Source organism: Corylus avellana, chromosome 11 (genome assembly GCF_965113065.1).
Source record: "Corylus avellana chromosome 11, dhCorAvel1.hap1.2, whole genome shotgun sequence".
Taxonomy (NCBI): domain Eukaryota; kingdom Viridiplantae; phylum Streptophyta; class Magnoliopsida; order Fagales; family Betulaceae; genus Corylus; species Corylus avellana.
In genome coordinates this window covers 19,075,649-19,101,975 of record NC_142500.1, presented here as the reverse complement: position 1 = coordinate 19,101,975, position 26,327 = coordinate 19,075,649, and the positions used below count along the sequence as shown (strand labels likewise).

At 37.3% G+C, this 26,327-nt stretch overlaps 3 protein-coding genes and 2 pseudogenes across 4 annotated transcripts; 3 read left to right on the top strand and 2 right to left on the bottom strand.

Annotated features, from left to right (window-relative positions):
* Positions 1-2,095: 2,095 nt before the first annotated feature.
* LOC148583194 (MDIS1-interacting receptor like kinase 2 pseudogene) lies at positions 2,096-3,269 on the top strand (annotated as a pseudogene). Its single transcript, XR_015909409.1, has 2 exons — positions 2,096-2,357; positions 2,685-3,269. The product of XR_015909409.1 is annotated as an MDIS1-interacting receptor like kinase 2 pseudogene (transcript).
* Positions 3,270-3,544: 275 nt separating this feature from the next.
* Positions 3,545-11,908, bottom strand: LOC148583193 (uncharacterized; annotated as a pseudogene).
* A 1,470-nt stretch (positions 11,909-13,378) lies between these two features.
* LOC132165933 (uncharacterized) lies at positions 13,379-16,593 on the top strand. The gene is made up of 3 exons (XM_059576646.2): positions 13,379-14,181; positions 14,725-14,974; positions 15,786-16,593. Exons 1-3 carry the CDS (start codon positions 13,379-13,381, stop codon positions 15,978-15,980), a joined length of 1,248 nt encoding a protein of 415 aa, XP_059432629.2. The 3' UTR covers positions 15,981-16,593.
* Positions 16,594-17,519: 926 nt separating this feature from the next.
* On the bottom strand, positions 17,520-21,741 carry LOC132165813 (uncharacterized). The gene is made up of 2 exons (XM_088511621.1): positions 18,413-21,741; positions 17,520-18,078 (listed from the first exon to the last, which is right to left on the bottom strand). Exons 1-2 carry the CDS (start codon positions 21,690-21,692, stop codon positions 17,699-17,701), a joined length of 3,660 nt encoding a protein of 1,219 aa, XP_088367747.1. The 5' UTR covers positions 21,693-21,741; the 3' UTR covers positions 17,520-17,698.
* A 2,159-nt stretch (positions 21,742-23,900) lies between these two features.
* Positions 23,901-24,503, top strand: LOC148583192 (uncharacterized). Its single transcript, XM_088511608.1, has one exon. The coding sequence runs from the start codon at positions 23,901-23,903 to the stop codon at positions 24,501-24,503; it is 603 nt and encodes a 200-aa protein (XP_088367734.1).
* The last annotated feature ends 1,824 nt before the right edge of the window (positions 24,504-26,327 follow it).

Genomic DNA, 26,327 nt, shown 5'->3' with positions numbered 1-26,327 from the left:
ACACCCATGCTGGCAACCTTTTTTTTTTCCCGATGGACGCTGCAACTTTGCGGCCACCACAGAACACACCGACAATCACACCTATACACCCTGACTGATTTTTTTCTTTTTTTTTTCCTTCACCGGAGATGTTCTGATCACCATAAAACAAAAAAAAAAAATTTAACTGCTCTATGACGGTATTGCCTGTGTGGGCTTAGCCCACACAAGCAGTGCTGCCACCAACAAGAAAACCAAACTACCCAAGAATCAAAACAAGCTTTGATACCATGTTAAGATTTGTAGGAGGGGGAGTTTAAGAGAGAGGAAGAGAAAAAGGAGGTTGTTGCCTCTTGTTATTCAACTTGTATCAAACCTAATACAAGCATCCTATTATATAGGCTAAAACCCTAATGACATAAAGACCAAACTACCCCTAAACCCTAATGACTTATAACTCTTCTAACACTCACACTCAAGCTGGAGCATATATATCATATGAATCCAACTTGAAAGATACAAGCAAATGAAAAACAACTAGAAAAACATACTCTAACACTCCCCATCAAGCTAGAATAGCTTGGAGCACACAATACAAATACAATACAAAGATTCATACAAATAACAAGATAATTTAATAAAACTTCAACGTCGATCGAAAACTCGTTGAAAACAGTAACCAAGATTTGATCGGATCTCGCTGTAAAACACAAAGGCTGGTCGGATACAACGATCACTGCCAAGAGGTGATCGGGTCTCGCCATAAAACATCAAGGTCAATCGGATACATCGATCACCAACGACCAAGATTTGATCGGATCTTGCCGCTAAACACCAAGGCTGGTCGGATACAACGATCACTAATAAGTGGTGATCGAGTCTCGCCGTAAAACACCAAGGCTAGTCGGATACATCAATCACTACCAACCAACAACCAAGATTTCATGAGTTTCGCCGAAAAACAACTACTCGAAAAAACAAAACTTCACCGGAAACACGCTGGAGCTTCAAAACTGGCCGGAGACAGACAATCCACGCCGGCAGTACCTAAAACAGAAGCAAAAAAATGAAAACATAACACAAACAATCACTGTAGGCTTGTCGAACCTTCGCCGGAGAAGGCAGAACATTTCGGCCACTCCAAAAACAACCACTACAAAAGTAAACGATGACCACAGATCAACGTTTCAACAACACAAACACCCACGTTGGCAACCTTTTTTTTTTTTCCCCGATGGCCGCTGCAACTTTGCGGCCACCACAGAACACACCGACAATCACACCCATACACCCTGACTGATTTCTTTTCAGGGAAGAACTCTCAGCCCAGCAATAACGACGCTGCTGTTTTTTTTTCTTCACCGGAGATTTTCCGGTCACAAGAAAACAAAAAAAATTAACTACTCTACAAAGGTCTTGCCCATGTGGGTTTAGCCCACACAGGCAGTGCTACCACCAACAAGAGAACTAAACTACCCAAGAATCAAAACAAGCTTTGATACCGTATTAAGATTTGTAGGAGGGGGAGTTTAAGAGAGAGGAAGAGAAAAAGGAGGCTGCTGCCTCTTGTTATTCAACTTGTATCAAACCTAATACAAGCATCCTATTATATAGGCTAAACCCTAATGACACAAAGACCAAACTACCCCTAAACCCTAATGACTTATAACTCTTCTAACAATTATATATAGTAGTTATAGGCCAAACTTATCATTAAACTCCTACATCGTACAATTATTTTCTTTTCACACCCTATTTGAGTAAAATGTGATTTAGATTCAATTAAAAGTATAAATACAAACATATATTATGCTCCCATAATTATTGAAAAGGAAAATTTAAGATCTAAAAATAAAAACTGTGCAAGTGATCACATTATAATCTCAATTGTTTCTATGTGACAGGTCTAAAAAGATTTGTGTTTTGAATTTCTATTTTCGTCCCAAGTCCTACCATACTTAAAAAGAAAACAAGCTATGTGTAGGAAAATGACTTGATTTCACAAGTTTTATGGTGGACCCCACCCCTTTTATTCTTTGGTTGCAGCTCTGGTTTTTTCTTTCCACGTTTTGTCTCTTTAGCTTACTTAGCAGGGAAGCATTTTGTTTGCTTCACCATGAAGCACTTGAACCACGTGCACCCAGCAGAACTGGACTGGGGAAGAAGGGTGAAAATCGTGCAAGGCATGGCTCATGCAATTGCATACTTGCACCATGATTGCACTCCTTCAATTGTGCACGGAGACATAACTGTGAACAACATCTTGCTGGAGTTAGACTTAGAACCACGGCTCTTAGATTTTGGCATTGCAAGATTGTTGAGTTCAAATACAACTAACTGGACAACAATTGCTGGGTCTTATGGCTACATGGCTCCAGGTAAGCTAACAATCTAGTTTCTGCATTTTTGTATTGATCATTTCAGGTATTTGTCTTAGGATAGACCACTTTCCTATAATAATTATGAGAAAAGTTTTTTTTTTTTTTTTTTTTTTTTTTTTAAAAAAAAGGTAATTGTTTGAGTAATGGAATAGGATCGGGTCCTGGAATTCCTTGCTTGAATGCCTTAGAATCCGGACTAGAAATTTCAGGGGATCCTCATTTAGTGGAGTATGAAAAACTCTTCAAAGAAGAAAGGATTTCTCGTATCAGAAAGTGTTTATCTTATCCTTATATGAATATTGATTTTGTTTTATGGATGCACAGAGCTTGCATTCACGATGCGAGTAACGGATAAATGTGACGTTTATAGCTTTGGAGTGGTGGCATTAGAAGCTATGATGGGCAGGCACCCAAGGGAGTTCTTATCTTCCCTGTCATCGTCCAAATCAACAAAAGCAACACCAATTTCAGGCAGTGCAGAATTTCTTTTAAAGGATGTGCTAGACCAAAGACTCCAACAACCAATCGGCCAAATTGCGCATGATGTGGTATTTGTGGTTACAATCGCCTTACATTGCGTGAGTGACACGCCAGAGTCCCGACCCACCATGTGTTTTGTGGCACAAAAACTGTCAACTCAAACCCAAGCTTGCAATTCCTACCCAATGGACACGATGACCATTAGCAAGCTCACTAGCTTTCAGAAATAGAAGAAATTGGCATTCTGGTAGCATCCAGTAAATAAAAATGTTGGACCTTAAAGCTTTATGTATGCTAGTATTATCTTTTGTATTTTTGAATAATCTCTAGGGTTGATGTTAGGTTGAGCACTAGTGACAACAATCTTAAACCCTAATAGTGGTTCTCTTTTGCCATATAACTTCTCCTTATGGCTTGTATGTTTCTTCCATAGCGTTTCATGTGCAGAATATAATGTTTACTATAAATAATTTCACCATCCATAATCAGCCAAATTTTGTGATTGTTTGAGTTTCAGCCAGCAAGCACTCAAACAATAATTTCACCTCTCTGGTTCGATTCCTCTCGATCACACATTAAATCACATGATGAGATCTTCAATCTTATAGATATTCATTACAAGAGTCCTAAACTATGACAAACTACAGAGGACAGCCAGATGTATCTCTATGAACAGCAGCGGGAGGAAAAAAAAAATGTGGGTGTCATTGAATATACTCACAGGCGTTGTGTTCCTTCCTATCTTGAGTACAATTGCAGCATCTACATAACAGAATAAATACAAATTCCTCGAAGAAATGGAAGTATTGTTTCACAGGGATCAAACATATGGAAACACATTGCAATAAGGGAAAGAGATACACAAATACAAAACCTCATTGTCGAAAAATCTCCTTTGAATTGAGTCTCCACTTCGCTCAAGTACAATCTTAACAAGGGAGACCTGCGACGCTAGTTATTACCATCTTCAAATGCAAAGCAAGTGAACTGAAAACACTAGAAGGCTTCAAAAAAGTTTGCAGGGCTGTTTTAGAAGAGGTATCTGGATCCTGTGGAAATAGAACTAGAGTCTCCTCAAATATGAAAATATCACCACAATCAAAATACACTCTAAATATTAAGCCCTTTGAAAAAGTTGTTCTAATTGGAAATCTGTCTCTAATTCCAACTCAATTCTTATAAAAATAAAATGAACTGGTACACATTTCATCTTGCATGCAAACATTACATAGAAGAATCACTGGAGTACCAGAGTGGAATTGCAGCTGCTGCAAGGACGGGACATTTTCCATAATTCATGCAGTTGACCACCCAGCAGTCCAGTCAGATAGTCAAGAATGCCACTTTCCTAGCTTAAACCACGTAAGTAACCATAAATAGTGATGTAAACAGTGGCCTCCAATGGACAGCTAAAACAATAAGAGCACGTATAAGCAAAGAAGAATGATGAGTTAGAAGCTGGATAATTACAACATTTACTTGCAAGAAGAAAACAACAATATACAAATCCATCTAAGATGTAAATCATGACAAAACTGGATTTAGAAATGTCAACATTTTACTTTGGCAAAACTTCCTTATTGCTTGTAAAATGCACTTGTTTCATAACACAAACATATCAACTATTCAGGAATTTGATCAGTAGAAAAAGAACCACGAGTTATTCTTAAAGCAAACAATAACTTTCAAACCAAATTAGATAACTAATAAATATCGTGTATACAAATGTTATGAGCACAGAGAAATTTGAAATTTCTTTCAATATTCATACTAGATAAAAGACAATTTATTTGTATAGTAAAATCTAGTATGATGGTATACATAATGTTCAGGCATAGTGGGTCTCTGTCTCTGTCTCTCTCTCTCTCTCACAGTTGATGCATAGTTGGCATTATATAGTATTTTCAAATTGAAGCCTATTGAGCTCCATGTGGATATAGGTTCTAGAACAATGCTTGCTATGGTTGAAAGGGCTACTGTAGATGCAGCTCAATATTCACACGACATGACAACTATCATAAGCAAATGTGCAGCCATGCAGGCCTCCCTCCCTCCCAATTACACTGACTTAGCACAAGTCATTCCTAACCAGAGCATTTCTACAGCTCTGCGAATGATAGCTCCCAATTTTAGCCAACAAAACCTCAGGTAATCCTTACCGCCACACAGGACAGTACCATCATGCACTAAGCTAAAAAGCTCCGTATACCTTACGGCCTGCCTAAACCAGGCCAGCCTAAAGCACTAGGTCACTTTCCTTTTGGTGCTTCCTCAAGTCAGGCTTCCACTTCCTGTAAAAATCAGCAAAGGTGACACCAGCTTTCCTTGGGCAGGCATTCGTTGCCAAGACAATAGGCCCCCACTGAAGCAGGCTATTTGCCAATCAAGGGCCTTGGGATTCTTTTTCAGTGGAGGGCCTGGCCTGACCTGCCCTTCAATAAGAAAATGACTTTGAAGTCACGCTACCTAAGCCCATCCTATACATTGAAGATAGTGGGTAAAGAATATGAAGCTTTATAAAACTGAATATAGTAGTTAAATGCCAGAACAAGATTAAGATTATTGACAAATGCAAATACATTCCTAGAAACACATCTCAATAAGAATCAGCAGACTACAGAGTCATGTCCCTTATTATGATATGCATATTTATCTTTTACTTCAAACTTATCTCAAGTATAACAGATACCTTTGAATTAATCGTGTTAAATATATTGGATAATATATTAGAAGCGGAAGAAAGGGAGAGAAGAGAGAGAGAGAGTGAAAGCACACAATGGACTACATTGTATTGACTCTAATAATAATAATGAAGACAGATGCCTCTATTTATAGAGAGGCAAGTAACCTAATAGATTAAGGAAAGGTAAACCTAGTAGAATAAGGAAAGGTAAACCTAGTAGAATAAGAAAATGTAAACCTAGTAGACTAATAATACCTAAAGAAGTAAATAACAAGTAATATTCTTAACATATTCTTAACATCCCCCCTCAAACTCAATGTGTAAACTTGAGTTTGGATAAACGATAAGGGAAAGAAAAAGGAATTCGCCGAAAAAGCTGCTTGTGCCGAAACAATTGCCGAAGTAACGCCACAAAAGTTGTTAGAGACCCGTAGATTCTGCCTGAATTTGAGCAATGCATTTAAGCTGGAGCTTGGTTCACTTGGTGGATTCTGCCTGAATTTGAGCAATGCATTTAAGCTGGAGCTTGGTTCACTTGGTAGTAATTTGACTTGAAAACCATATACTAGTAATGAAGAAGCTTGCCTAGTCGGCTGAGAAAAGCAAGGCCGGTTAAAAGGGGCTTGTTTGGCCCGTAACCCTTGGACTGTCTCGCCTTGTCGGCTGAACAAAAGTCTGACCCATCTAACTAGTAGATCGTCTCGCCTGGTCGGCTGAGATAAGCAGGGCCGGTTGAAGAGGCTAGTCATGCCTGAAACCCTTGGACCGTTTCGCCTTGTCGGCTAAACAAAAGTCTGACCCATCTAACTAGTAGATCGTCTCGCCTGGTCGGCTGAGATAAGCAGGGCCGGTTGAAGAGGCTAGTCATGCCTGAAACCCTTGGACCGTTTCGCCTTGTCGGCTGAACTAAAGTCTGACCCATCTAACTAGTAGACCGTCTTGCTTGGTCGGCTGAGCTAAGTAAGGAGAAAAATGGCCGGTTGAAAGGGGCTTCTTTGGCCCGAAAACTCATGGACCTGAGGAAAGATTGGTCTGACCTGAGAGTGCCTACCGCAAGAAGAATGAACCGGATTGAACTGCGTCAAAGAAAAGACTATGGAACCGAATTGAACAAGCATGAACCAAGTTGAACCACATAAAACAAACGCCTAAATTTGGAGAATAATATTGTTTTCTGCCATATAGAGATGCCAAAAGCAAAAATAGACTACAAATTTGCAATCAGGACAAAAAATTGAGTAGAAAACACCTGGTCAACTTTTTCAGTGGTCAAAGTCAACGGTCAACAGTCAAAGTCAACGCTACAAAAGTCAACCATGTCAAGGTGCTGACGTGGCAGATAGGGCTGACGTGGTGCATAGAGCTAACGTGGCTCTGATGACGTGGCACACATGCTGGCGTGGCATTGATGGCATGGCAATTAGGGCTGACGTGGCAAGGATGGCGTGGCAATTAGGGCTGACGTGGCAAGGATGGCATGTGGCACGTGGGTGCAATGGCGCGTGTAGCACACGCGCAAACGGAGGAGGCTTGTCCTGGCGCGTGGATCTGACGCGCGGAACTTCTGGTGGCGCGTGGCGGCGCGTGCGGCGTTGTATGGAGGATATGGGACTTGTTCTGGAATCACCGAGATGAAAGCTATCGATCGGTGGCCTTGGAGAAGTGATCGGACCACCGTGGCGGCTGGTGGCGGAAGGGCAGTGGCGGAATTGCCAAAAGTTTGGGCGGCGCGTGAGGGCGCGTGGAATCGCCGATGGGGCTGTGTGCGGCGGCTCTGGGACGGTTGTCTTCCGGGTTTTCAAGCGGTATAGTGATACGCTGAAAACCTCGAGGAGAAGATAAAGAACCGTGAGGAGCAGAGAGAATGATTCGCCGAATAACACTGGCGGCGCCGGAAAACGTCAAAGACGTTTATTGGAGGCCACAGAAAGGTGGCTCTGATACCATGTTAAATATATTGGATAATATATTAGAAGCGGAAGAAAGGGAGAGAAGAGAGAGAGAGAGTGAAAGCACACAATGGACTACATTGTATTGACTCTAATAATAATAATGAAGACAGATGCCTCTATTTATAGAGAGGCAAGTAACCTAATAGATTAAAGAAAGGTAAACCTAGTAGAATAAGGAAAGGTAAACCTAGTAGAATAAGAAAATGTAAACCTAGTAGACTAATAATACCTAAAGAAGTAAATAACAAGTAATATTCTTAACATATTCTTAACAAATCGAATTAAGGCTTTGAGATCTTCCCAAAACCAAGTTGCACAACTCATTATATTGCTCTGGGATAGTACGGGAATAATAAGAAACAGATGTGAAATGTTCAATTAGACAATTCCATCGGCTTGCAATGCATCCAAGTGACAAGAGTTCCTGTCTCAATAAAAAAGCAATGTATACATATAATTAGGAAACCACCATCTGGGAAACATACTCTTAAAGGTTAGATCCATTTGCAAGTCTTGTAAAGCATTATCTATATACAACCCTATACGAACAAAATCAAGCTTGAACAAGCAAAGAGTAGCAGTCCCACAAGGAACATAAAAACAATTTAATATGTTCTCATTCCTAATAAACCTAAATAAAGAAAAGTGTGTACCATAACTTGATATTCTGATCATCTAATACATGTCAGGTGGGAACCTGTAGAACGGTGAATGCTTGTTTCTAATCTCGTAACAAAATTAAAAAGCGTTCGGCCGGGGCTATACTTAATTGTATAGCCTTAACGCCTAGGGAGCAATTGTACCTTGACGCATTTGGTGTAATTTTGTATAACTACTAGTACCCAATTTAAATATAAAAAATATGTATGATTTTAGAAGCGAAGTGAGACTTGGGCAGGCATAGGATCCTCAAAGACAAGCACCTCAACTACCTATGCATCCATTATGTCTGTGATTGGGCAATTTAAGCATCAATGATAGATTGGGGTCTTTCTTTCTTCAACCATGCAATAAATTACATCACTGGTAAGCCCTTTCAGTTTTCTGATGCAACTATAGCAAGCATACATATGTGTGATAGAAATTGCTGGAGAAAAATAAAACATTTAACCAATCAACATTGAACTATGGGAAATATGTTTCTATAATCTGTTTCAAGAATTTAACCGACTTACAATTATTTCACTAGAATCATTCTCACTGCTTTTGGCTGAAATATTTAGCCCTTGAAAAACTGGTATCCACTGAACCTTAGGAGCAGAAAATATCAAGCTGGCACCTGAGACTAATCTAACAGTTCTCTTATCAAGATAATAGGAGAGACTCCTTGATTTCCAGTGTTTCCAGGTGATAAACTCCAGCAACAGTTCTACATTCCTGAATAAGAAAGTCAAATACATAGCATTCAGGCCTTACCAAGTAAAGTCATGAAGATTTGTCCTGACAATCTGACTCAATATTCATGAAAAATGTCAACAAACTACATATCATAAGCCATAAGGTAAGTAGATTCACAGCTAAAAATAAAATTCACATAAGAACTCTTGCATATCTTATGCAATAGAATTGACCCTTTCTAATAGCAATAGGAACTGAAAGAGCAATTTCGTTTTTAGCATTGAATGAGTCTCTCAGCCATTTTCTGAAAGAATAAGGGCATAAATGTAGTAACTGTGAAACATGTAACCATAAATGTAATTTCTCAGGACAGATGATGATGTCAACAGTTAAAGCTTAGATTTTATCAACTTTTATTTCTAGAATATAGTAAAGAAAGTCAACATTCTGCGATATGAATGAGAACAGCATGATCCACAATATATTCTCGAGTGGCAACTGCTACAGTAGCTATGTCTGAACATATAGTTGCTAAAAACTCAGCCCAGAAAATTACTATGTATTGAGTATTGCCCTTCTAAACCAAGATCTTGAGAAAACATTTGTTACAACCATATTAACCCCCAACATATTTAAACCAAACATTAAAATCCTTGTCTACATACTAATTACAAGCTCCGAGTAATTCCCATTTCTATAGACCTAGCAAATGGAGGCATTTTCTTAAACACCTATTTAAATGCTTCTAAACAGAAGCACTAACTAAACTAGCGAGAGATAAGGTTGTCGTTTTAAGAATTTGGTTGAGGAGGAACAGAAAATTGACTTTTTGTATCACAACTTGAAATTTGCAATAATCAAATTGATTTTATAGGTCTACGGACCCGAGCACCACATAGAATTTTATGAAAGTTTAGTGGACTTCATAGCAACATAAAAAAGAATAAGAAAAAGGCTTAGCAATGGACTAAAGGGCATTTTCAGCGCTGAAAACATTTTCTTTATTTAGTTGTTCATTGAGTAAATTATTATCAGACTGACTGCCATGTCTGATGGCATTTGAGAGAATATTTAAGCTTGTCTCAACAGTTGATATGCAAGACACTACACACGGACTCTTCAAGATCTCTAGAACAGCATACTTTGTACAATCATCACCAATGCATTTTTCAATCTTGTTAATTGAAGCAAGGCTTGGGAATGGGGATTGAATAACTAAATCCTTCCTGAAACCCCTGTCATCTGGAATCGAGATAAGTGATGTATTCTGCAGAGTCAACTTGTTTAGATATGCATTTAGAAAGCAATCATGCTCTGTTTCTGATAGTTCATCAAGCTTCATCTCAATGACTGCAGTCAGAAAAACTCTAAGATGTGAATCCCTCAAAGGTAAAGTTTGGATAAAATGTTCTAATACAAAACCTCGTGCCTTGGTAAGAGTAGCAGAAGTCAGATGTGCAAGACCCTGTTTTTATACAACAAACCAATCACATTGTCACAAGTAATCTGATTAGTTCTAAAATCAAGGTACATAAACAGTAAAGTTTACATATCTCCTTAAATTACCACCTAATTGACAATGTCTCCCCCAAACTTTCAATTGTGACAATGTCCCCTCAAAACTACCAAAACATTGTCAATGTCCCCCAAGACTAGCAATAAGACAAAAATATCCCTATAAATTTAAAAAAAAAAAAAATTGATTTTAAAAAAAAACGAAAAATTTTAATTTAAAAGTAATATTTTTTAAAAAACTATTTTTTTTAAACGAAAATTTTTAATTTTTAATTTTTTTAAAGCGGAAATTTTTATTTTTTTAAAAAACTATTTTTTTTTATCTAGTTTTTAAAAACAAAAAATTTCATTTTATTAAACGAAAATTTTATTTTTTTAAACATAAATTTTTATTTAAATAAAATTATAAAACAAAAATAAAATAAAAAAACGAAAATTTTCAATTTTTATAAAAAAAAAAATCGAATTTTTTTAAATTTTTTTCTTATAAAATTGATTTTTTTTTTTAATTTTTAATTTTTTTTTCTTTTTGTTAGTTTTAGGTGTTTTCTAAGAGTTTTAGTATTTTTGTTTTTATTTTACTAAGGGTAATTTCGTTATTGGGGAGAACATAGACAATTTTTTGTAGTTTGGATGGTAGACATTGTCACAATTGAAAGTTTGAAAGGAAAATTATCAATTGAGTGGTAGTTTAAGAGAGTTACGTAGACTTTCCACAACATGAGGGAAAGAAGCATTGGAAGTCATTTCAGATGGAGCAGCATCAAGTTCCTCCACTGACTCCTGGTAAAAATCTGAGCTGCTCAAACGGCTAAACACCTAGACATTTTATTTATTTATAATTATTAATATTGTTAAGAAGGTTACCCATTATTACCAGGAGAAAAAAAAAAAAAAAACCAAAACTGCAATTATATATGCTATCCCAGCTAAAAGCAAAGGCATTGATGCATATCCTTATGTAAAAATCAAAACGAAATATCAAGTTCAATTGGAAAAGAGATAACATATGTGAACACATTATGCTATTAGTGGCAGCAGAAAAATCAGACAAACACACACCCCATCATCGATACAATAAACACTATGTACCCTACTTAAAAATCAGCAATCTATAGCAAGTATCCAATCACCGAGAAACCAAAAAAGGGTTTATTAAATGAGGAGAGCATCATATACAGAGAAAACTTCTTACTGCTATATCATCAACTAAAAGGCTTTCTTGATGTTTTCAAAGAAGAGGCCCCACTGAAAGGCTTTCTTGATGTTTTGGGGATCCCAGTGGGCAAGACGACCAGAGGATTGATACCCAGATGCCAGAATCAGTATATCTACGAACCCTTTTGTCAGTTTCACCATTTCCTCCAAGGTAACGTCCGGGTGGTTCCAGCCCATCTTCCCCAGTGATAATACTTGGTTTTAGATTCTCTGATACGCGCAAAAATTACCTCAAACTAGTGGACCGGTGAAGAAAGGCCCAGTCTGAGTCTGGATGATCGGTTGGATTTGGAAAGTAAAGCAGATGTGGAGAAAAAATGCACAGAGAAAATAGAAGGTGCTTGCTGTAGGCTTCCTGGTTTTCCAGCCCTCAACAGAGAAAATAAAATTGGAAAGTTAATTAGAAGTGTTACGTAAACATTAAGTGATAATTATTAGATAAAAATGTAAATATATAACTCTGTAACATTACTCTTTTTTAACTAGAGTTGATTTGTCCTCTCTTTTCTTTTAGACAACATCAAGAAGAATTTTAAGAGGAAGAAAGTTCTAGATGTAAATCTTCTCTCCTCCCTTTGCACGATAGTAGTGCTCGGTGTATTTTTTGTAGGTTTTATCGGTCTCTATTTCTGTCAGGTTGCTTTAGAATTAGTTTGTAGATCTAGATCTAGTCTCTTCAACTTTAGATCTGATCGTCTTCTTCGGCCAAATCATGTCTTCCTAAGGATGTCTACGATGCTGTGTTCTTCCGCTGCTGCTTGTGGAGTTTTTGTTTTTTTTTTTTTGTTTGTCCTGGCCTTTGGGTTGAGGATGGAGTAAATCAGTGTGGTGGCTTAATTCTCATGGCTGAATTTTTAGTTTCTAGTTGTTTTTTATTTTTGTCTTTGCTCAACCTTAGATCTGATCGTCTTTTTCGGCCATGGCGTGTTTTTCAAAATTCTGTGCTTTTCCTCTTCTGCTTCTGCTTGTGGAGTTTTTGTTTTTTATTTTGTTTGTCTTAGCTTTCGGGTTGAGGATGGAGTAGATCGGTGTGGAGTCTTAACTCTTATGACCAAATTTTTAGTTTCTAGTTGTTGTTTTTTTTTTTTTTTTTATGTTTTTTTTTTTTGCATTTGAGCTACTCATGTTCAACATCTAGTTTACACGAAGTAGATATATATGTTCCTTAAATGTAATTATACATAGATTGGCTGAAGTCATTTTTATGACTTTATAACTTCATAGTTTTTTGTTATGATTTTTTAGAGATTTATGCTTTATAGTGTAAGAGCTCCATATTTTTCAAAAAATAAAATAAAATAAAATAAAACTAGAGTTGATTTATTAACATGTTTTAGAGAATGTTTTATATTTGAAATAATACTACATACACTCTTACACCCATATCCATACTCTCACTTTTATTCTTATACTTCTTGACTTTTAAAATAACATTGGATCAAAATCAGTAATAATCATTCTCAAAATTTAATTGTAAGAACCACTTAAAAGAAGGTGAGAATAAAAGTGTAGGAGTGTAAGTCTTTAGGACACTCCTCCTAGCCTCCATTAACCATCTTAATTCTTTTTTTCTTTTTTTTTTTTCTTTTTTTTTTTCTTTTTTTTATTTAAAATGATAAATTAACTCTTATATTTTGCGACAAAAATATTTCTACGAAAAAAAAAGGAAATATAAATTTTAAAAAAAATATTTTATATTTCTCCATAATACAATTATAACTAAATTCTTATCAATTATTTTATTTTAAAAAATAACACAAATAGCTGAATTAAATCTTTTACATTTTTTTTTTTGGTTCATCTCCACTCTCCAGGCGAACCGAAGGAACCCAATGCCCAACACTTCCCTCCTCATCCCCCACCTCCTCCCCATCCCACCGCCACCCAAGAAATCCACCAACCTCTCCAATCCCAAACTTGCCACCTCATGCCACGTCAGCGCCACCAGAATGTCCCTGAACCAAAAACCCCCAGCCCCACCCTCAAACCCTTCCCTCCTCACCTCCATAACCAACCTCCTCTGGGGCCCATCCCTCCCGCCGGGACTCCTAATCTCCACCGTCCGCACCGCCTGGCACTCCGCGTGGCAGCTCATGATGTCCCAGCTCGCCCCCTCCGATCCCTCCGGCAGTTACTCTAGACCCGCCTCCAGATTCCGTGCAAGCAGCTTTACCCGCCAAAGCCCAACCGCCCTTCACCTCTACGTAGGCCTCCCGTGCCCATGGGCTCACCGGACCCTCATAGTCCGGGCCCTCAAGGGCCTCGAAGAGGCCGTGACCGTCTCAATAGCCTCCCCAGGCCTTGACGGCTCGTGGGAATTCAAGGATATCCCATACGCGGATAGGGATATCCTCGTCCCCACTCGGGACTATGCCAATGGGTGCCGGAATCTGAGAGAGGTTTATAAGCTCAGGAGAGGAGGGTATGATGGGCGGTCCACTGTGCCAATGCTGTGGGATGCGCAAAGCAAAGAGGTGGTCTGCAATGAGAGTTACGATATAATTGAATTGTTCAATACGGGACTAAACGGGATAGCAGGCAATCCAGGTGTAAATCTATCCCCGGAGCCATTGAAGGGAAAGATTGAGGAATGGAATCGCGTAATTTACCCCACTGTCAATAATGGGGTTTATAGGTAAGAAACGTTGCCAGAGCTATTCCAGCTTTTACTACAGTCTCATTTCAAACTGATATGATACTGCAGCTTTTGTTATAAAGTCTCCATACAAACTGATGTAGCAGTCCATGTGATATGTACGGGTCAAATTTTGTTGCTTGAGTTTTTTACAATTCAGATGATGTCAAATTTTGTTGCTTAATTTTTTACTATTAAGATATTGTGGCGTGAGCTTGTAAGTGGTTGTCGTTTAAGATTGTAAGGGATTGTAGTAAAAGCAGGTACCAAGCATTTTTCATTGATTTATGAATAATACTACTTTTCACACTCATTTATCATACTCAGTTTATTCCGACGGATATAACATGTTTTAAGCAGTTTTTTCATGAGCTACTTAAAAAAAAAGAAAAAGAGTCATTTAAAACGAATGAAATTAGTGTGAAGAGTAGCATTATTCTTGATTTATTTAGGTCCTATTGGAATTTTCTTTAGATGGAAGAGAATGGTCACGTACTTGGATTGTTGCGATGTGTAAATGTGTTATGATATTGCATTTGGCAGATGTGGGTTTGCTCAAAGCCAAGAGGCATACAATACGGTGGTGAATGAGTTGTTCAGTACATTGGAGATGTTAGATGATCACTTGGGTAGTTTCCGCTACTTGTGTGGAGATGCATTGACCCTTGCAGATATATGCCTGTTTACTACTTTGATTCGGTTCGATATTGTGTACAATGTCCTCTTCAAGTGCACCAAGAAGAAGCTACTTGAGTATCCCAATCTTCATGCTTATATGCGTGACATTTACCAGGTACCCACTTTTGCCTTGCTAAAGAGAACTATTGTATTGTCTTCTACTTCAATGGCTTAGAATTCATGGGATAGGGAACAAAGTAAAATGTTTCTCTAAAAGTTGAATTTATATTTTTATTACTTTGGAAGTGAGAATCGACAAACTTTTCCTTCAAACTGGGTTGGATATGACCTTAGAACATGTGATTTTTCCCATTCATTTTTAAAATGCACATGAGAATTACATGCTCTATTAAAAATGCATGAGAGAATTTTTTTATTTTTTTTGTAAGAAAAATGCATGGGAGAATTACATGCTATAAGAATTGATGTTAGTTTAATAGACTAGGTTGAAAGAGTTTCCTTTAACCTAATTTGGAGAAAAAATTTGTCCAGATGGAATAGCAACTCTATTAAAAACTTTGAGGTAGAGAGGCCATGGGGAGAATATATAATAGATTGTAGTGTATGTAGGTGGTTAAACAAATTCTTGGGTTGTTATTTGTCATAAGTGGCATACTGCTTTTGAAGAAAGCTAGTAAAAAAACATACCCTCTGGAATGAATTTGCCATTGGTGGCAAATTGTTATCCATTAAGAAGGGGAAATACTATTTAAATTGAAGGCAGAAAGATTATGCCTTTACTTTTGCAACAATGGACTAACAGGGAAATACTACTTGCAAACACCTCTCAGATGAGACTGTAATTGTACTATATAGTCTACTGATACAGGATTTTGCTGCCCAAAATTTTGTTCAAGTATGTTACTCCTCAAGCTTAAAGATTTAGTTTTTCTGTATACTAAGTGTTGCATGTCTATTATGAACAGATTCCTAAGGTTGCAGAAACTTGCAATTTTTCGGCCATTATGGATGGTTACTACAAAACGCTTTTTCCACTGAATCCAGGCAGCATTCAACCTGTCATTCCTTCAGGTTGCGAGCACGAAGCCCTCTCCAGGCCTCATGACAGAGAATCAATTTCATTTGCTGGGAGTAAATCTATGCAGGTTCAAGTTTCATAGAAGCTGGTTCTAACACAGTTCAGTATGATGTTGTTGGTTTTTAGTTATATGAATTTCCTTGGTTTTTAGTCATACTACCACATCTGCTAACTTGGAGATGGGGGTTAAAGATCCTGTCCCCCTTGTATATAGCTTTAACTAAACTAGCACAATCAAAAAAAAAAAAAAATTCGGCCTTTCCATTCTATGCACCATGCACTACACAGATTACTGAACAAATCCAAAAAAAAACATTTATACCCCTTCTAAAGTTGCAGCTAGAAAGAACTATAAAGCCCTATGGTTTCAGCAGTTCGATAGCCTCTGAGTTAGTACCCTGATACTCGACCACTAAACTGTATAGTTGGAAGGAGCAAATCCAGTTGAGTGAAATCTTTCATAAGTATTTCTTCATTTAGGTTGACGATCCTGTTGTAGTTCATCTCACAATTTATGCAGATCTAGATCCTGTGCAGTAGCAGCAAAAGTAACGAGGACAAACAAGAATTGTAGCAAATATATTGGCCATATTTGATAAGACATAGCAAATTAATGTAACTCTTGATTGTATGCGAATATGGCATATTAGAAGTTGTATCTCCTCTATCCATCTAAATTGTGTTTATGTTGTTTTGATTGGTGGTCACTTGTTAATTGATTGTCACTGGAGGAAATGCAAATTAATTGAAGTGTCCCCACTAGCAGCCATGTCGGCTTGTGCATGCTTTCCAGGAACCATCCTCGGAAGCTGGCAAGTTATCTAGAAGCCAAAAATTCCACTAGTCAAAGTCAACTTTTCAACATTTCCACGTACTCAAAGGTCAGGTTTTGAGCTGCCGGAGAAAAAGTAAAAAAGAAAAGGACGACAGCATAATAAAGAAAGTCAGTGCCAAGGAAAAGAGAAAGACGGTTCATAAACAATTAATTTAATATGATTGAGTACTGGGGGGAAAATGGTTAGGTAGAAGAAAAAAAGTCTTCGGGTATATTGAAGAGATTAACATATTGGAAGTATTTTTAATGAGATTATAATATTAACATATTGAAACATCTCTCTTGGTCTAAATTTTATTTCATTGTATCAAGCACTGTAAGATTGTAAATACGTGGCAATGTATTCATCTTGTAACAACATATATGCAATTAAATTTGTAAAATTTATTTTATACCATGAGATAATTACTTTCTATTCTACTTGAAACGAAAATGATGGGTTTAAATACGACGCTCATATCTATGATATATTTTCAATATAGGACTAAGTTTTCTCTTTACTCGAGTATATTCTAATAGGCTACTTGCTAAAACTTAGAACATCTTAAACTCAGCTGATAATGGCAGGTAAAAATATTTATAGTAAAAATTAGATTATGTACATGAAATACTAAGGGATGAGAGTAATACTATAAATTAAACTTTTATCTCACTATTATTTCGCCCTATTGACATGTTGGGGTTGATTGGCACTACCATGTCAGCTGGGTAAGATTGTAATGAGATAAAAATATGGTTTTTAATTACTCACAGAAGAAATATACGAATCATAAGAAGGAACTCATATGGCAAAAGAGTACTACTATTAGGGTTAAAGATTGTTGTCCCTAGTCCTCAACTGGACATCAGCCCTAAAGATTATTCAGAAATATAAAAGATTATATTAGACTATTAGTATACATGGAACCTCAAGGTCCAACATTTTTATTTACTAGGTGCAACTAGAATGCCAATTTGTTCTATTTCTAAAAGCTTGTGAGCTTGCTAATGGTCATCGTGTCCATTGGGTAGGAATTGCAAGCTTGGGTTCGAGCTGAGAGTTCTTGTGCCACAAAACGCATGGTGGGTCGTGATTCTGGTGTGTCACTCACGCAATGTAAGGCCATTGTCACCACAAATGCAACCTCCTGCGCAATTTGGCCTTTGGGTTGTGAGAGTCCTTGGTCTAGCACATCCTTTAGAAGAAATTCTGCACCATCTGCAATTGGTGTTGCTTTTGTTGATTTGGATGATGACAGGGAAGATAGAAGCTCCCTTGGGTGCTTGCCCATCATAACTTCTAATGCCACCACTCCGAAGCTATAAACGTCGCATTTGTCTGTTATTCGCATTGTAAACGCAAGCTCTGCACAACCATTAAACAAAATAAACATCCGTTTAAGGACAAGATAAACACATCTTAAAATGAGAAATTATTTCTCCTTTAAAGGGTTTCTCATGCTCCACTGAATGATGATCCTCTGAAATTTCTTGTCAAAATTCTAAGAAATTCAGGTAGGGAATTTCAAGGACCCCAATCCTACTCCATTACTCAAACAAATACCTTTTCTTTTCTTTTTTTTTCTTTTTTTTTTAAAAGAAAACTATTTTCATAATTATTATAGGAAAAATGTCTATCCTAAGACAAAAATCTGAAATGAGTAATACAAAAAAATGCAAAAACTAGATTGTTAGCTTACCTGGAGCCATGTAGCCATAAGACCCAGCAATTGTTGTCCAGTTAGTTGTATTTGAACTCAACAATCTTGCAATGCCAAAATCTGCGAGTCGCGGTTCGAACTCTGACTCCAGTAAGATGTTGTTCACAGTTATGTCTCGGTGCACAATTGGAGGAGTGCAATCATGGTGCAAGTATGCAATTGCATGAGCCATACCTTGCACGATGTTCACCCTTCTACCCCAGTCCAGTTTTGCTTTCCCTTCCACCCCATACAATACATTTCCCAAACTACCTTTCTCTACATATTCATAAACCAAGTACATGCATCCCCTAATGGAACAGAACCCATAAAGCTTAATGATATTGCGGTGCCTGACTTCTGTCAACATACGAATCTCATTCTCAAAACTCTTGCGATTGGCTGCTGAGATGTCACTGGAGTCTGACATGTTAAGCCTTTTAACTGCAACAATCTGACCTGTTTTCAATTCAGCTTTGTAAACACTTCCAAAGCCTCCTTTTCCGATGCAGTATTTCTCATGGAAGTTTTCTGTGGCCTTCACGATATCCCCGAATGTAAATTTACCTTCTCTTTCCCATATCAGTGACTCAGACTTCTCATCATACTCTCCAAGTGTTCTGCTTTCTTCATCAAGGGGTTTCATCTTCCAGTAACATATTATGATTCCGGCAACAATGGTTGCAAGCAGTAATAGGCCACAAACAGGAATGAGGACAATCAATAGTGTTCTATTAGAATGTTTTTTCTTTCTAGAATTTGTGTAACAAGGAGTTAGTCCTTCTACCTTTCCACACAAACCTGAGTTTCCAACATAAGCTTTTGCAGGTACATCTTTGAAAACTATACCTGTCGGGATCGGACCTGTTAAATTGTTGTAAGAAAAATCGATGGAGCTGTTGCGTAGACTAACCAAGTTGGTGCTAAATGATGAAGGGATTTCCCCTGAAAGTTGGTTATGTGACACATTCAAACTCTCCAATTTTGAAAGCTTTGCAAGGTTTTGAGGAATGTTTCCTGAGAGTCTATTGCTGCTGAGGTCCAACAATGACTGCAATTCCATTAAGTTACCGAGCTCGGATGGTATTTCACCTAACAGGTTGTTGTTGCTCAAGTCCAAGCTCAATAATTTACCACAATTCCCAAGTTCTTTTGGTATGTTCCCAGCCAGACTGTTTCTAGACAAATCAAGATGGCTAAGCTCATTCAAATTGCCTAGACTTCGAGGGATCTCTCCCATCAAATGGTTCCTACTCAGATTGAGCTTCAACAGCAGGCTTAGATTTCCAAGTACGGTTGGAATTTCCCCGAACAATTGGTTGGAGTCCAGATTTAAAACCTGCAGTTTAGTCAACTTTCCAAGCTCTACTGGGATTTTTCCTGAAATTCTATTTCTGTACATCTGCAAATCGGTGAGAGATTCACATTCTCCCCATTTCGCTGAGATTTCACCAACAAATTGATTGTCACTAAGATAAATGAGACTCAGATTTGGATGAACTCCAAAAGCATTTGTAATGTTTCCATTGAATCGGTTCCCATCAAACCGCACTCTATTTAGTTTCGAGCAATTTCTCAAGCACTCTGGCAATGGCCCTGTGAAGTTGTTGCTATTCACTGTGAAAACTTCAAGAGCAAAGCTGCTGCACAATTCAGGTGGCAATTCTCCAGAGAAGCTGTTGTTGGAGAAGCTAACACTAATTAGAGGATTATACTTCCCAAAGTCACTCGGAATAGTGCCCGAGAAGTTATTGGTGAAAAGAGAGATTGTCGTTAAATTACCGAGCTGAGAAATGGTGTCTGGCAACTCCCCTTCAAGTTGGTTAGAATTGAGATCAAGAGTTTGCAGAGATGTCATATTTCCAATATCTGGTGGGATTGTGCCAGTGAGATTGTTGGAGAAAAGTTGTAAGACTTGAAGGTTTGTGAGGTTCCAAACTGTAGGAGGAATCGGACCAGAGAGATGGTTTTGTGAAAGGTCAATTTCCGGCAAATCTTTCAAGTTCCCAACCTCGGATGGAATTGAGCCAGAAAGCGAATTATTAAACAGATAAAGTATTTGGAGCTTTGTCAATAGGCCTATTTCCGGTGGAATTTCTCCAGTGAAACGATTATCTTGAAGTTGTAAAGAGGATAACTCGGTCCAATTGGAGAGAAAATCCGATGAGATCCTACCAGATAGAGAATTACCAGATAAACCCAACTCTGTAATTTTAGTCAGGTTGGCCAAGGACAAAGGCAATTCCTCAGTGAATGAATTTGTAGCTAGGGCCAAGAAGGTGAGGTTTGTACAAAACCCAAGCTCAGAAGGAATTGTAGAATTCAAGCTATTCATTCTAAGATCAAGTTTTGAGAGGTGCTTGAGTTGGCCTATTGAAGAAGGAATTCTCCCTTCCAATGAATTGTTGTACAATTCTATAGTTTGAAGATTGAACAATACTCCAATATCCTCAGGAATTAGACCACTGAACTGGTTTACTCCTAGAAAAAGATATTTGAGCTTGGAAAGGTGGGAAATTTTTGGTGACAATGGTCCTTGGAATGAATTATCAAAAAGATTAAGGTATTCAAGCTTGCCCAGATTGGTAAATAAAGATTCTGGTATTGTTCCATTGAACTTATTCTGGGACAAATCTAAGAAGGTCAAGTTGCGACAATCAAGTATAAATCCTGGGAACTCTAAAGCGAGTTCATTGTAATTAAAGGCAAGATGGGTCAATAAAGGCTTGGCAGAAAACTTAGACCAGTCAGGACTTAGTAAGAGGTTTGAACCAAGGTCTAAGTACCATACCTTTTGAAGATTGTTAATCTGATATGGGATTTTCCCATTGAGATAGTTGTCGAGAAGACTCACGTACTGAAGCTCCGTTAGCTGGCCAATCTCCGAAGGTATTGGTCCGCTGAGATTGTTGTGGCTGAGGTCGAAGCGAGTGAGGTTAAGGAATGGAGTGAAGTTGAACTGGGCCAGTGTTCCATTGAGCTTTGGCAGTGTTCCATTGAGGTTTATCTCGGAGACTGTTCCGGTTGGGTCGCAGACAATGCTTGTCCAGTTGCAGAGGTTGTTGAGGTTGGGGAGGGACCATGAAGTGAGAGGATGGGGAGGGGGAAGAGGGGAGAGGCTGTTTTTCCATTTGACAAGAGCTTCTGCTTGTGTTTCTGGTGATGCTGTGGTCTGTAATGGAAGTATGGAGAGCAAGAGAAGGTGAAGGAAAAGAAGACGCGGCTTGGGATTTGCTGCCATGCCTGCCTTTTGACTTTCACGTCTCATCCACTCTTCCATGTTTTTTGATCTGCAATTCAATTTCTATTATAGCAGAGAGAGTAAGAGAAAGGGAGAGCCAAGAAAGTCAAATGTTATAATTTGGATTTGACCAAGGCTTTGTTAAAAAAAATTACAATAATTTGTTGTAACCGTTCAGATCTTGTTCTTCTAATATCTTGAATTTGGCTTAGCATCTCAGTATTGTCATTAATATCTCTACTGTAAATTATACTTTGCCTCTAAAACTACAGCCTTTTTGTACTTACAATTTCATGTAACTTATCGTTTTGTTTTGAGTTAGCGGTCTGAATTAGATTTAACCGTTAATATTGTAAAAAATGCACGTGAGGGGTCTCAGTTATATTAAAGCTATTAATTTACCTTAGTACAAAATTGCACCGTTTAAGAAGAAAATAAAAAAATTAATGCTGGTAAATATAATTTAACCTATTTTTACTTGATGTGAATAAAATTCCTTCCACCACTGTAAGTTACTAAGTTCAAATAAGTCGACTTCTTATAGAGTTTCTGCGTTTCTTCCTAAAAGGTCGCTTTCCCAGTCTTGTTAGACAGGCTGCTACTTTCCAAGGACTTTTAAGACCCCAACGTATTCCATGGGGTGGAATAATTTTCGGGGGGCCATTCATTTAATAAAAATAAATGGCTGACATAATAATCACAGGTGACAACAAGGCTAAAAATAAAAAAAGGACTGTTTGGTTTTTTTAATTAAGGGGTTGTTTGTTGGCTGAACCATTCAAAGAGGATGGTTTCATCACTCCTTTCAGCTGACTTTGGGTTGATTTTAATTAGACACCAAACACTTACTAAATAAACCACCTAAACATTTGTTGTTTTGTTTTAAACCTTGTTTTCAATTGATTAACATATTGCAAGCACTTATGCTGCTTCTTAATTAATGTAAATTTATGGATAACTTTTCTTCCTAAAAAACGAGATATGGGTAACTTTCCTAGATACCAAACAAGAAGGCTAGCCCCATTCCCACTCTGCATGGCATTAAAAAAAATCTCTAAAGATTCCATTCTAGGGCCGAGTGGATATAACATAGACCACTTGTATATATGCAATGGAAAGTAAATTGAGTGTTAAAAAATTACTTTTTGACTAAAGATTTTATTTTTATTGAAGTCGAAAAGTATTTTTAGAATTTTTTTATCAAACCACAATCTTGTAAGTACTAAAAACACTTTTTAAATTATTTAACGCAATTTCAAATAGACCCCTAAATATATTGATTGCTGACTCTCTCTCTCTCTCTCTCGTACCTATCTAGAAAGTTGTATGGTTGGTAAGGAAACAATTAATGTGTGAGAAAAATAACCCACATATATAATCAAAGGTCAACATTAAAATATAAATGTTGGATGGAGATAAAGGAAGAAAATTTGCAGAATATGAAAACTGTCTCACGCTTTCACATGCTGCGGAGACAAGATGATGAATTATATATATTAATATATTAATAAATTTCCAACAGGAAATATTATTTATTATGAAAAGTCATATATCTTGATTTGTGCAGTCTTTTTCCTTGATTTATGTCTTTAGACTTTTGTGCAAGATCCATTATTTTCTTTGATTTGGATTTGTACTCAATTTGTACCTTGGACTACTTGATGTGAATCCACAATTTCTTCAACAATTGACAAAAACATCATGCATGCATTTAAGTGTTTACAAAGACCACCAAGGTGGTAATTGAGTTGATAAAGCAGCCGAGGATAATGTTCAATTTTCCCATCCTTTCTTTCTAGTGGTCACGGGTTCGAACCCACTTGCGGTAGTAGTCCGCGAACTAGATGCTACTAAGAAGGGGCTTTACTAACTTACACTTTGATGGAGCTGTGGTGATGGACTCGCCTTCTCAAGTAGTAGTTATAGTTCAAACCGAACATTCCACAGCGGATGGGAACCCCGATAATCACGTCCAAGGGAAAAAATTACACCGGTCGCCCCTTCCCGCCTTTTCAAAAAGTATTTTTAAAATTTTTTATCAAACAATTCATCATCTATATATATTTGTATTTTCTTAACGGTCATATTTTTAAAATTTGTATTTTCCTAATAGAGAGCTGGAATGAAGTTTTTTTTTTTAGTGGGTTTGGGGAGAGCATGCGTGAGAAAGAATGAAAGAGATAGCTTTGGTTGCTTTGGTTCCGACGAAATAGGGTGGTTCATGGTGAAGCTCTGTCCACTCCGTCCATGGTTCTTCGACAAGCAAGGGAACAGATAGAGTTCTATGAAGCGGCTGGATCCCAAAGAGTAAAAGAAGCTGCACCAGAACAATTACCTGCTCAAAATCCTGTGTTGATGTGGAAGGCTCCTCCGGAGGGCTATATCAAACTCAACTGGGATGCTGCTGTGGAAAAGGAGACGAAGAGAGTGGGTCTGGGCGTAGTGGCGAGGAATCATAGGGGCGAGGTGTTGGCGATGTATTGTGACACGAAGGCGTTCATACAAGATCCTACTACGGCGGAGGCTTTGGCAGCAAGTCGAGCAGTGATGGTGGCAAGCAATCTGGATTGGCACAAGATTATTCTTGAAGGAGATGCTTTGGCGATTGTGCAGCGTCTTAACAGGAGCGGGACTTGGATGGGGAGTTTCGGATTGGTAATGGAGGCTATGAAGACCCATTTGTTGCAGTTCCAAGCTTGGAAAGTTGAACACATTCCCCGTTGTGTCAATGAGGTGGCTGATAGTTTGGCTAAGTTGGCTTTACATTTGTCATCTGAAAAACTGTGGGTGGCAGATTTTCCTTCTAGCATTTTACCACGTGTTATTGCTGAGCAAGGCTCTTATCAATAAATTATATTCAGTTCTCAAAAAAAAAAAAAAAAAAAGAATGAAAGAGATAGAAGAGAAGAATAATGTTAATCATATCCCATGTACCTTTCTTTTTTATTAAAAAAAATTCTAACCTCAAAAATTCAAATGTGGATAGATATAAGGTTAATGGCTTATATTAGACCACACAATGTGTATACTTGAGTATGGTGGAACAATATGTACAATCCATAATAATTAATTCTTGTTCACTAATTCTGAGGGTTTTCCATGTGGCCACGACCCACGCACGAGGTCGTTGCCTGTAGCTTAAAGTTATGTTTGTTAACAGTTTTATTTTCTTCTATTCTCATACCTATCAGCAAGTTGAATGGTTAGTAAGGATCTACATTCTAATTAATTGTGTGAGAAAAAACAACCCACATATATAATTAAAGGTCAACATTAGAACATAAATGTTAGATGGAGATAAAGGGAGAAAATTTGCAGAACATAGAACTTTCTCTCACGCTTTCAATTCTATAGAGACCCTTAACTATACTGATTGCTACCCTTCTCTCCTCATACCTATCCGCAAGTTGAATAATTACTAAGGATCCAAATTCCAATTAATTGTGTGAGAAGAAAAACCCACATATATAGTCAATGGTCAACATTAGAACATAAATGTTGGATGGAGATAAAGGGAGAAAATTTGCAGAACATAGAACTTTCTCTCACGCTTTCAATTCTAAAGAGACCCTTAACTATACTGATTGCTACCCTTCTCTCCTCATACCTATCCGCAAGTTGAATGATTAGTAAGGATCCAAATTCCAATTAATTGTGTGAGAAGAACAACCCACATATATAGTCAATGGTTAACATTAGAACATAAATGTTAGATGAAGATAAAGGGGAAAAATTTGCAGAACATAGAACTTTCTCTCACGCTTTCAATTCTAAAGAGACCCTTAACTATACTGATTGCTACCCTTCTCTCCTCATACCTATCCGCAAGTTGAATGATTAGTAAGGATCCAAATTCCAATTAATTGTGTGAGAAGAACAACCCACATATATAGTCAATGGTCAACATTAGAACATAAATGTTAGATGGATTTAAAGTGAGAAAATTTGCAGAACATGAGAACTTTCTCTCACGCTTTCACATGCTGCGGAGACAAGATGATGAATTATATTAATATATTAATAAGTTTCCAACGGGAAATGTTTTTTAAGAGAAAAATATTTATTATGAAAAGTCATATATCTTGATTTGTGCAGTCCTTTTCCTTGATTTATGCCTTTAGACTTTTGTGCAAGATCCATTATCTTCTTTGATTTGGATTTGTACTCCATTTGTACATATTGGACTACTTGATGTGAATCCACAATGAATAGATTTGTCAAGGTTCAGTGAGGATAGCTGACTAATATATATTTCTTAATTAATATTGGTGACTCAAAATAAAAGGCCACGAAGTTTTTATTTGAATTTATATGGGTTAAGTTTGGCTTGCCTAGGTGGCTCGGTGGAAAGATTACTGAAAATCTCTTATAAAAGATGAACGGTTAAGATTGAAAGATTAAGGGAAAATTTCAGTATTTTTTTTTTAATTTTTTTCTTTTATTAAAGACAATCTTAATTGTTAATTTTTTTTTACTAGATAATCTGCAGTAATTTTTTTCACTCGAGACAAGCCAAACTCATATGAATTAGAATCCTTGATTTTTATTTGTTTTGAAATAGAGAGAACCCCATTTCATTTAATTTTCCAGGTCATTAAACAATAAAATGGCCACTAATGTTAGGTGGGTGATCAGTTTTCAAAATATATTAATATTTAACTGACTATAAGCAAT